This window comes from Chiloscyllium punctatum, chromosome 24, assembly GCF_047496795.1.
Source record: "Chiloscyllium punctatum isolate Juve2018m chromosome 24, sChiPun1.3, whole genome shotgun sequence".
Lineage (NCBI taxonomy): Eukaryota > Metazoa > Chordata > Chondrichthyes > Orectolobiformes > Hemiscylliidae > Chiloscyllium > Chiloscyllium punctatum.
Genome location: NC_092762.1, coordinates 60,818,818 through 60,831,368, shown reverse-complemented (window position 1 = coordinate 60,831,368; position 12,551 = coordinate 60,818,818). Strand labels below are relative to the sequence as shown.

Sequence of the window (12,551 nt, the reverse complement as noted above, 5' to 3'; positions counted from 1 at the left end):
GTTCGACCATTCAATAAGGTCATGGCTGATCTAATAATTTTCAACTCATTCAGGCTCTTCGACTTCTTAAATGCCATTATTATAAGCAATTAAATCCATTAACTGCCTCCTACACAAGTAACTAAATCGGTACAAAGTCTTAATTACCTTTTTACATGTCCCCTCACTGAGGTTTGATCAGAAATAAAGGGTCTTCTCAAACTCTTCAGTTTTGACAAGAGTCTGCACTTGAAGCATTAACCTTCCATTTGTCTTTCTGATGCTAATGGTTACGTCATTAATTTCAGCATTTTATGCATTCTTGGGTTTGTTTTCCCTCTACAGGTTAGTATGGTCATTGAGGTCAAGTTATTGATAGTTTTCACGTGTATTCCAGATATTCAACATTAAAAGGAAATGTTACAATTTTCTACCTAATTATTTATTATGTTAATCAAGAGCAAAATATTTCTCTACATGGAGGTGTAGTGGAAGTGAAGAAGGTTACCTCAGATTATAACAGGATCTTGATCAAATGGGCCAATGGGCCGAGAAGTGGCAGACGGAGTTTAATTCAGATAAATGCGAGGTGCTGCATTTTGGGAAAGCAAATCTTAGCAGGACTTATACACTTAATGGTAAGATCCTAGAGAGTGTTGCTGAACAAAGAGATCTTGGAGTGCAGGTTCACAGCTCCTTGAAAGTGGAGTCGCAGGTAGCTAGGATAGTGAAGGTGGAGTTTGGTATGCTTTCCTTTATTGGTCAGAGTATTGAGTACAGGAGTTGTGAGGTCATGTTGCGGCTGTACAGGACATTGGTTAGGCCATTGCTGGAATATTGCGTGCAATTCTGGTCTCCTTCCTATTGGAGAGACGTGGTGAAACTTGAAAGGGTTCAGAAAAGATTTACAGGGTTGGAGGATTTGAGCTACAGGGAGAGGCTGAACAGGCTGGGATTGTTTTCCCTGAAGCGTCAGAGGCTTAGGGATGACCTTATAGAGGTTTACAAAATTATGAGGGGCACGGATAGGATAAATAGACAAAGTCTTTTTCCTGGTGTGGGGGAGTCCAGAACGAGTGGGCATAGATTTAGGGTGAGAGGGGAAAGATATAAAAGGGACCTAAGGGGCAACTTTTTCACGCAGAGGATGGTATGTGTATGAAATGAGCTGCCAGAAGTAGTAGTGGAGGCTGGTACAATTGCAACATTTAAAAGGCATTTGGATGGGTGTATGAATAGGAAGGGTTTGGAGGGATATGGGCCGGGTGCTGACAGGTGGGACTAGATTGAGTTGGGATATCTGGTCGGCATGGACGGGTTGGACTCTATGACTCTATTACATATGGTGCATGTAATAATTGTTTCAAAGTTTTGTTATGCATTGGATTTTACATCACCAACCATATAATTCCATGTAGTTAAAGAGTCCAGCTGGTAAAAATTTCAATGTTGCATAATAAGGCAATTCTTGCTGAAGCTATGATAATTACAAATTGTTTGACAGTAACGGGCAGCCATTCAGCTCATCATGCCTGCATCAATTCTTTCAAAGAGGGACCAAATTAGTCCCATCCCCTTTGCAGCTAATTCTTTGTATTCCCTGTAACCAATACTTTTCACTTTAAATGTGTGTAGCTAATATATAGAATATACACATATGCTGAAATTCCTGTTGCTAAAGAAAATGTTAGCACTTACCAATTGTGCAAGCCACAAAATAAATTCGTGGGGTCTGTGCCTGAATGTCAAACCTGTGACAATATGCCACCAACATTCCTGAAAGGAAAATAAAAAAAAAGGAAGTTGTTACCAATGGAATAAGACAAGGAAATGGCAATTTACATCAATGATCCAACAGAATTTCAGAAATGAAGGCCCGACGCAATGGTCTTTCCTCAACTGTTTTGAAAACAATCTTTAAAAAATTTAATACAGACTGATAAGATTGGTGCTGGCATTCCACTGGGACTGGCATCCTTTAGCTATTTAAGACTGAAGCCCTACAGAGACGATATGGAGATGCCGGTGCTTGGACTGGGGTGTACAAAGTTAAGATTCACACAACACCAGGTGAGAGTCCAACAGGTTTAATTGGAAGCACTGGCTTTCGGAGCAGCACTCTGAAAGCTAGTGCTTCCAATTAAACCTGTTGGACTATAATCTGGTGTTGTGTGATTTTTAACTTTGAATGCCCTACAGAGAGTAATGTTGATCTTGTGTAGCCAGGGAAATACATAACAGTCAGTAGCTCGAATGCAAAGGAAAGCTAATTTTCAAAAAATTAAAAATTCCTAAATAATTCAATAGTTTCTTATAATTGATTAATCAAACATTTGAATAGATCTAGTTTTAGGGTAAAGGACTATAGCAGATGAAAAGCCTGAGAATTTGTTTACCTGGTATTAAGACATCACCAAAGCCAAGGAGGGAGAATGGCCGGTCACACAATGCCAGAGGTGATGAATTCAAGCGGGGCACCTTTAGAACCATTGGAAGCTGCGAACAAAAGAGAAGTCTCACCAGGAAGGAAAGTGGTTTAATTTGATTACATCAGATAGAAAAATTTGATCTACTTTGATTCTGTTTTCCACATAACCAGACTCTTACATTTGATTACACTTTAAAAGGTGTCAAGTTCATTTACAGTAGTGAAACATGATAACACAATGATATATATAAGTACCAGACTCGGACAGATTTAAAATGAATCTAAATGGTTATAGAAGATTATTGTTAAATATCAATACCCAAAGACAAATGTAATGTCCCTTTTATCTTGCCATTCCCTCAAAGCATCAAGATACTGATCAAGAAATCTGCTTTAAAGCAAAAACTCTTGAGAAATAGATTATTGATTGGTAACCATTAAAAAAGCAGCACAAGATCTTAATAGGCACATAATTAATAAACTGTAAAAATCTTTTGAAATTACCTAGTTTACTGCATCTAAACACAGAAACCGAAGGCAAAATAAGCTAAGCCACCAGCACATCAAAAGCTGAACATGAATAGCTGAGCCACTCAGACCAGAAAGGCCTCATGTTTGATCAATGCCTCTGCAGTTAGCTTCTCTTTCCAGGGCAGCTGTTGACCTCAGCATTTTGGAGTTATGCTGCATGACCATGGTTGGATTAATTGACTAGGAGAAAGTGAGGATACTGGAGATCAGAGCTGAAAAACGTGTTGCTGGAAAAGCGCAGCAGGTCAGGCAGCATCCAAGGAGCAGGAGAATCGACGTTTCGGGCATAAGCCCTTCTTCAGGAATTAATTGACCTAATTTTGAACGTATCCATATGGATTGTGAATAAGAATAGGTCTAAATGGAGTTTTAATAACTGGTGCAATCAGCTCATTTTGCCAATGTTCACTTCCAGGTTTACAAATAAATAAACAACGTAGGTGGGCAACCGAAAGGTACCAACTATAAAATCAAATTCAAATGAGAAATCAGAAGAGGAAGACTGAAGTAAAACTGCAGGGAAAATTACAGATCCAAAAGATAGAAGTAACAGAACTGCTCGTGTCTCCCTGGGATGAAACTGTTAATTCCTCCTGCTTGAGGGTCTTTCTATAGCTCTATCCTAAATTCTGGTAATGGGATCTCATTGTTTTATTAGGAGGCATATGGTGTGTTAGCTCCTATTGGTAGAAAGATTGAGTTTTGGAATCATGAGATCATGCTGCAGTTGGAAAAAACTTTGGTACGGCCACATTTGGAGTATTGCCTATAGTTCTGGTCACCGCATTATAGAAAGGATGTGGAAGCTTTGGAAAGGGTTCTGAGGAGATTTACTGGGATGTTGCCTGGTATGGAGGGAAGGTCTTACGAGGAAAGGCTGAGGGCCTTGAGGCTGTTTTCGTAAGAGAAGAAGGTTGAGAGGTAACTTATTTGAGACATATAAGATAATCAGAGGTTTAGCTAGGTTGGACAGCGAGAGCCTTTTTCCTCAGATGGTGATGGCTAGCATGAGAGTACATAGCTTTAAATTGAGAAGTGATAGATATCGGACAAATGACAGAGGTAGTTTCTTTACTCAGAGAGTAGTAGGGGCATGGAACACACTGCCTGCAACAGTCGTAGACTCGCCAACTTTTAAATGGTCATTGGATAGGCATATGGACAAGAATGGAATAGCGTCGGTTAGATGGGCTTCAGATTGTTGCACCGACCTGTGCAATCACTGAGTGCCAAAGGGTCTGTACTGCGCTGTAATGTTTTGTGTTCTAAGTGGTGTCCAAACCTCTAGCAGAAAAGTGGCTGTAATAACACTGGAAAAATCTGGATCACACTCTTCTATTAGGAGGGGAAAAACAGGCCTGAAAGACTGAATGTACAAGGTTACTTTTCTCACTCCTCTTTTTACCTTTTTGTGCAGGCCCTGAATTAAAAGGATACTATTTCATTCAGCTCTTTCTTGGTTGTAACTCACATTCAAGGAGAATAGCACTTGGATCTGTCAAGGAGACTGATCAGCCTACTTATCGCATCTGGCAGAATTCCTGAAATAGCCCAGGAATGCGTCCAAAGTCTGATTGGAACATGCAGGAGAAGAGCGCAGCCAAAAGAATTACTATTTAATGCGGTTAAAAACCCAGTTCCAATTCACGCTCCAGTGCTTTGCTCGAACAGGAGTGTAATTTTAAAAACAGATTGAGTACTATATGGATTTAATACTTAAGCCTTAGAATAAAAATCATGGCAACAAAATACGGGAGTCAAGTGGTTAAAAACTTCAAGCAGGAGAATCCCAAGTGTGTGGTCCCCTGCTCTCAATAACTTATACTTGCGTAATATTTCAAAGATACTGCAAAACAGTTGCAAAGAATAAAATCAACAGACATAAATCAGGAAAGAAAACCAAGAAATGCAAGCGTTCTGGAGAAATAGGTCACACAGTTAACAATAACCAGACGCAACAGTGTAGCTTAGCAGAGCGCTTTAGGGGACATCTCCGGGACACCCGCACCAATCAACCACACCGCCCCGTGGCCCAACATTTCAACTCCCCCTCCCACTCTGCCGAGGACACCTTCACCACCGCCGCCTCACCACCAGACGCCTGGAGAAAGAACGCCTCAGAACACTTCAACCCCAGGGCATCAATGTGGACTTCAACAGTTTCCTTATTTCCCCTTACCCCACCTCACCCTAGTTCTAAACTTCCAGTTCAGCACTGTCCCCATGACTTGTCCGGACTTGTCCTACCTGCCTATCTCCTTTTCCACCTATCCACTCCACCCTCTCCTCCCTGACCTATCACTTTCATCCCCTCCCCCACTCACCCATTGTACTCTATGCTACTTTCTCCCCACCCCCACCCTCCTCTAGCTTATCTCTCCACACTTCAGGCTCACTGCCTTTATTCCTGATGAAGGGCTTTTGCCCGAAACGTCGATTTCAAAGCTCCTTGGGTGCTGCCTGAACTGCTGTGCTCTTCCAGCACCACTAATCCAGAATCTGGTTTCCAGCATCTGCAGTCATTGTTTTTACCCCAGTGTAGCTTATAGGGCAACCAAAAGGAAGAGAGAACAGAACACACAAAAAAATTTAAAGTATTTTAATTATTTGCTGATAGAAACACTGCAAGGGCTACTGCAGGCTTTAATAAGTAACAATGACAGCATGCTTTCAGCTGTACCTTCTCTTGAGTGGAGAAATCAGAAGGACCAGCAGCAACCTCCATCATGATACTCTCCCCGCTCTGAAACACACAAACTCATCACTCTTAGGAAATATGGCTTCATTGCAAAAATTATTTCAGTACCCTTTAGAAATCTTGAAAAACAACTTGGCCAAGAAATCACAGAGTGAGGTGATAATATTCTCCACTCCACTCCCAGCAGTTTACAGCCATTCACTGCACCCAGAATTATCTTGCTCATGACTTAACATTGTTCAGCTGCTTCTTTTACACACAATTTTTTCTAATATTTTCTTTAAATCTGGAGCAATACAAAATCCTTTATAAGTGCAGGATGCTTTTAACTGGCCTCATTTAGGATTCAAACATATCGCACAAGTTAAAAGAGTTAGGGCAAAAGGTGCTGGCGTTGTGTCAAATTATAGTTCTTCATATTTCACAGTTAAATGAATTACAAAGGGGCTCATGTGCAGTCACATTTAAAAAGGGATGAAAACTACTCAAGCTCTCTCTTTTAATGAAAGCAGAAGATATGGCTTGGTCGTCAAATAAGAAAGGACAAATTGCCGCAAACATAATTAGTCACTATCACATATTCCTTTTGGACTGCAAGAAAAGACACCAGGGTACTTTCTAAACAGTATGGAGTTAAAAACAGCAGATGTCCAAACAGACTTGGGGGTTCAGGTACATGGATCTTTAAAATGTCACAAACAGGACCAAACAATAATCAGAAAACTAGGCTTTGTACCTACAGGACTGGAGAACAAGATTAGATTCCCTACAGTGTGGAAATAGGGCCTTCAGCCCAACTAGTCCACACCGACCCTCCAAAGAGTAACCCACCCAGACCCATTTCCCTCTGACCAATGCACCTAACACTATGGGCAATTTAGCATGGCCAATTCACCTGACCTGCACATCTTTGGACCGCGGGAGGAAACCGGAGCACCCGGAGAAAACCCACACAGACACGGGGAGAATGTGCAAACTCCACACAAACACTCGCCTGAGGCTGGAATCAAACCTGGGACCCTGGTGCTGTGAGGCAGCAGTAGATTAGATTAGATTACATTGATTAGATTAGATTACATTACAGTGTGGAAACAGGCCCTTCAGCCCAACAAGTCCACACCGACCCGCCGAAGCACAACCCACCCATAACCCTACATTCACCCCTTACCTAATACTACGGGCAATTTAGCATGGCAAATTCACCTGACCTGCACATCTTTGGACTGTGGGAGGAAACTGGAGCACCCGGAGGAAACCCACACAGACACGGGGAGAACGTGCAAACTCCACACAGTCAGTCGCCTGAGGCGGGAACCACCTCAGTACTAACCACTGAGTCACCATGCTGCCCCAAAGATGCAGAAGTTATGCTGCAGCTCTACAAAACCCTGAATAGATCCCATTTGGAGTACCATGACCAGATGGAGAAGGATATATTAGCCTTTTGGAGTACAACGTCGATTTATATGAATGACACCTGGATTTCCGGGTTAGTTGAGGAGAGATAAGGGCTGTTTTCTCTAAAATTAAGAAAGTTACATGTGATCTGATCGATGTCTTCAAGATATTAACAGGAAGAGATAGGGTAGATAAAGATTAACTATTTCCAATGGTTGAAAATTCTAGAATCAGGGGGCAAGGTTTGAGAATTAGGACCAGACTGTTCAGGAGAGATATTAGGAAGCACTTCTACACACAAAAGGATGGTAAATATTTGTAACTCTCTTCCACAATGGCAGTGGATAAGAGAACCGTTGTTAATTTTAAATTTAAGGCATGTTTTTGTTAAACAAAGGCATTAAGAGGTATGGGCCAAAGACAGGTAAATGGAGTTTGGCACAGATGAGCCACAATCTCTAAATGGTGGAGCAGGCTTGAGGTGCTAAATGGCCTACTCCTGTTCCGATAAAGCTTTTTGCCTTTCTTGCCCACTTTAATTGGGCAATAATTTCATAGAGGGTCCCTATAGTCAGCAGACAGAAATGTTTTTGACTATTTGTCTAGGCTGGATTAGATCCCAAAAGTCAGAGATAGAGGCCAGTGTTTAATCCATTGCACCAATTGGTGACTGCCAAAATTTGGTTCCTGAATACCATTAACCAATAGTAACCTACTTATTTACATAGTTCAATATAGAGTTGTATGCAGAATCAAAGTCAAAATCTCAGTTAGTCTCAAAAACAAATTGCAAAGTAATTTATCTTTGCTACTGAAATATTAAAGATTCTGCAGGCAACCCATTTTTCAGCTTACCTGTGTAAGGTATGGTGTGACAGAGACAAAAAATATATCATAGACAAAGAGAACCGTCAGCAGTAATGTGCAAGCCTGGTTAAAACAAGAGAGTACCATTAAAGTCCAGAAACAGTTAATACTAACGTTCAATACAAACACCATTAAGGTCCAAAAAATTTATGCTTAAAGTTAAAAACAAACATCAGAAGAATCTATAAGTAGTTAATATTGAAATCAATTAAAATATTAATATGTCAAATCAGTAACCTGCTTCGCTGCCAGTCCAGCCTATCAGCATGGATCAAACTGCTGTCAAAAAATTCAAAGAAATATGGAGTGTTTTGTGGTGTAACAAGTCACTGTGGGCTACAGAATTTTAATTAGATAATAAGTTTATCCTTCCTTTATTAATTACATTTTAGATGTCAGTTTTCCACTGGGTCACAGCTCCCTGGCTGAATTTTTAAAGTGTTACTGTCATTGTTATATGTTTCTTTATATATGTGACAACAGGTTGGTCTAAAGTAAGTGCACACTTGCCAGACATGAGGCATTCCAACTATCCACGATTAGGTATGGCAAAGTGTGGAAGCATAAGCAATAGTGTTGGATACACAGGGACGCTGACCTTCAATGTTAACAGGTCAGCACTGGCTGAGAATTTGCAGTTAGCGCCACCTAGCAGTGTAAGTGTAAATTACTGCAACATGTAACAGGCTTTTAATAGATTTAAACTGATGGATCTTTCATCAGAAATTCAATCTGAAATATTATCTCTGTCAATGGATGCTGCTTAACTTGCTGATTATTACCTGCATTTTCTGTTTTTATAATAGAAGTAAATGTTCCAGATCCTGATATCACACTTTATTTGCAGAATATTTAAAAGAGTTTCTGAAAATCTGATAGCAAATACGGAATCACAACAGTTAACATGCAGGTATAGCAAGCAATTACAAAAGCAAATGTTAACAGGATATCATGACTCGAAGAGCATGCAACAGAGATTCATTCAAGGACTGATTTCTGGGACGAGAGGATTTTCTGAGATCAGGTTGATCGATTGATCAGATCCTAGAGTTTACACAACAGGATAGGTAATTTATTGTCACTTGAATTTGTACAAAACAAAATGCAGTGAAAAGTGTTTTAAGTTGCCATACTCCAGCACCTATATTAATAACAGAAATCATATATAAAGTAAAATTAAGACAAAGTCCATCTTTGTTCAATTCACAACTCATGGGTTCCCAAGGCGGAGGAAAAGACAGGAACCACATGGTTCACCGCTGCAGAAAGCAACATGGGAGCTGCCGAATCTCGGGCCATTGGAATCCCAGGCTAGAAGATGTGTAGAATAAGATGTGATCTCGTTGAAATAAAAAAATCTTAAAGCGCTCAACAGAATGGATGCTAGGAAAATGCCCCACTGACTAAATTGTCAGACATTTCGGATTGACGTAGAGAAAGTTTATTCTCTGAAAATGATGTAAACACTTGGAATTCCCTCAAGAGAACTATGGAGGGACTGTCAATGAGAATATTCAAGAAAAAAAAATCTTTATCAAAAAAGAGACCAAGAATTTCGGACTTCTTTTAAATTCATGGGAAGTGGATGTCACCGATTAGGCCATAATTTATTGCTCATCCTTTATTGGTCTGGAAAAGACGGTAGTAAACCACATTCTCGAACCGCTGCAGCACATATTCCAAGAACACAGTGCTGTTAGGAAAGAAGCTCCAGTCTTCAAACCAGCAAGTGAAGAAGCAGTGATCTAGTTCCAAGCCAGAGGGGAGTTTCCAGGCCACAGTGATCCTGTGTGCTGCTCTTGTGGGCTGCCGATCAAGCAAGCTGCTTTGTCCTCAACGTTATTGAGCTTTTGGAAGTGTTTTTGGAAGTGCATTCATCAAGGAAAGAGGATAGTATTCCATCAAACTTGTGTCTTGTAGATGATGGATAGGTTTTGGGAAGTGAGACAGTAACTTACTCACTGCAGAATAACTAGTCTCTGACCTGTTCTTGTAGCCAAGGTACCTGTATAGCTCATCCAATTCAGTTTCTGTTCACTGAGAATGCCTGGGATGTTGATAATGGAGAATTCAGCAATGGTAATACCATTGAATATCAAGTGGTGGCGGTTGGATTTTCCTGCTTGAGATAGTAATTGCCAAGCACTTGAGAAGTTAATTGTCACTTATCATCCAGAGCCTTAACGTTGTCCACATTGGACATGGACTGCTCCAGTGCCTGAGGTGTTATGAATGGTGCTGACATTGTGCAATCATCAGCGTATAGTCCACTTCTGACCTTCTTGAGACACTGTACAGATTAATAACTCAGTTTTATCCCCCAAAACTCAACCAATCTGACTGGCTAGGATAAGCTGAAACAAGTTGCGATCTCACAAGTGAAACACAATGTAAAAGATGTGGAAACAATATGTAAGAAGTCCATGAAAGTCCCCCACCATCAATAATGAACCTGAAGTATCTAAAAGGTAAATTGCATGAGGGAAAATACATTCTGATAATGCATAAGCAGCCAGGAGATTGCTGTTGTAGATATCCTTTCAGCCAGTCTGGACATCACTGTCAATGGGTCATATAGACCAGCTGATACAGTTTTGATTCTAACTATCCAAACTTTAAATGTAAATACTATATCATAACCAGTTAGTATTCATGCAACAGAACTCAAGACACAGTACCTTAAAAGTTGGGAGTCGGATTGTTTTCAACATGTAAAGGCAAAAGGCAATTCCCAGAGTATCTTGCAAAACCCAGGCCCATCTGTGAAAACAGAATCCATTCAGTATCTCAAAGACTATGCAATAAATCATTGACCCAGAAATGTAGCAATGCACCATGATACATCGTAATAATGATGGCTTAAGCTGAGGATCCATTAGTATAAACCATTTATTCAAAATGTCCATTTAAAGACATCTTTGGTACCTTTCAAGTAAATTTTGAAAGCAGGAGTTTTAAATAATTCAGTTCTAACTTAAGATTAAACAAATAAAACCAGAAATTGTGAAATATCGAATTATGAAAAAACATCTGCATGTTTGCACTCTGCTCTTAAAATAGCACAAATCAACACAAGTGGGTAATTGATGCAGTGTGGTAATCGGTGAATAAACTAGGGTGAGAATTTAGGCATACATAGTCGACAGTGAACACCAGTGTATAAATCTGAATATTGCAATTTTAAACATAAAATAACATGATGCAAATAGGAGATAAACACTCAATACATGAAAGGCCTTTGTGCAGGAGTGGTTTAAAATCACCTTTACACAGCTAAGAACGCTCACATATTGGGATAAGAATTAAAACACAAATATTCACACCACGTAATTTCAAAATCAGTAACGCAAACAGGGACAAACAATAATAGTTTAACTCAAAGATTAACAAAAAGCTAAAACTTGTAAATGCTAGCAGTCTGTAGCAATTTGCGTAGGAAACAAATTAGCTAATTTTATCGGAACTTGAATATTCAACATTTGAATAGGAGCAGGATATTGTGGGAAGTCAGGGAAGAAATTGCAGGGCCCCTAGCAGAGATATATGTATCATCTATAACCATGGGTGAGGTGTTGGAGGACTGGAGGGTGCCTAATGTTGTGCCTTTATTTAAGAAAGGCTGTGAGGAGAAGCCTGGGAACTATAGACCAGTGAGCCTGACATTGGTGGTGGGTAAGTTGTTGGAGGTGATTCTGAAAGACAGGATTTACGGGCATTTGGAGAGATAAGGAATGATTAGAGATAGTCAGTATGTTTTGTGCAAGGAAAATCATGGCTCACAAACTTGATTGAGTTTTTTGAGGAAGTAACCAAAAAGACTGATGAGCGCAGAGCGGTAGACATCGTTTAATTGGACTTTAGAAAAGCCTTTGACAAGGCTCAACATAGTAGACTAATTAGTAATTAGATTCAGAGTGAACATGCCAATTGGGTACAAAATTGTCCTAATAGTAGCTGCCGAACGAGGCTGTGGTGGAGGGTTGTTTTGCAGACTGGATTCCTGAGACCAGCAGTGCTCCAAAACGATTGGCACTGGGTCCACTTTTGGTTGTCATTTATTTAAATGATTTGGATGAGAATATAGGAGGCATGGTTAGTAAGTTTACAGATTACACCAAAATTGGCGGCTTAGTGGATAGTGAAGAAGGATATCTAAGATTACAAAGCGATTTTGGTCATTTCAGTCAATGGGCTGAGGTGTGGCAGTTGAAGTTTAATTTGGATAAATGCATGGTATTGCATTTTGGTAAAAAAAAGAAGGGGAGGACTTATATAATCAATGGTAGGGCCCTGAGCAGTGTTGCAGAACAGAGACTTAATAGTTCAGGTACATAATTCTTTGAAATTTGCATCACAGGCAGACAGGATGGTTAAGAAGGCATTTAGCATGCTTGCCTTCATTACTCAGACCTCTGAGTACTGGAGTTGGGACGTCATGTTGAGGTCGTACAGGACGTTGATGAGGCCTCTTCTCGTGTTGTGTGTGGAGTTCTGGTCACCCTGTTACAGGAAGGATATCATTAAATTGGAGAGAGTTCAGAAAAGATTTACCAGGATGTTGCCTGGAGTGGAGGGATTGAGTTATAAAAATAGGAACAGCTGGGACTTTTCCCACCGGAGCAAAAGAGTCAAGGGGTGACCTTATAGGGG

General features: G+C 40.2%; 1 protein-coding gene across 5 annotated transcripts in view; it reads right to left on the bottom strand.

Moving 5' to 3' along the window:
* sppl2 (signal peptide peptidase-like 2) overlaps positions 1 to 12,551 on the bottom strand; it is a 49,688-nt gene that overhangs the window by 15,186 nt on the left and 21,951 nt on the right. For all 5 annotated transcript variants that reach the window (XR_011964016.1, XM_072593958.1, XM_072593962.1 and 2 more), the window contains 5 exons: positions 10,580 to 10,661; positions 7,890 to 7,964; positions 5,619 to 5,681; positions 2,376 to 2,475; positions 1,678 to 1,755 (listed from right to left, as the gene is read on the bottom strand). Coding sequence is in view for 4 of the 5 variants with exons in the window: in XM_072593958.1 (XP_072450059.1) it covers positions 1,678 to 1,755; positions 2,376 to 2,475; positions 5,619 to 5,681; positions 7,890 to 7,964; positions 10,580 to 10,661 (398 nt within the window). In the remaining variant the exon portion in view is untranslated. The remainder of the gene's footprint in view (positions 1 to 1,677; positions 1,756 to 2,375; positions 2,476 to 5,618; positions 5,682 to 7,889; positions 7,965 to 10,579; positions 10,662 to 12,551) is intronic.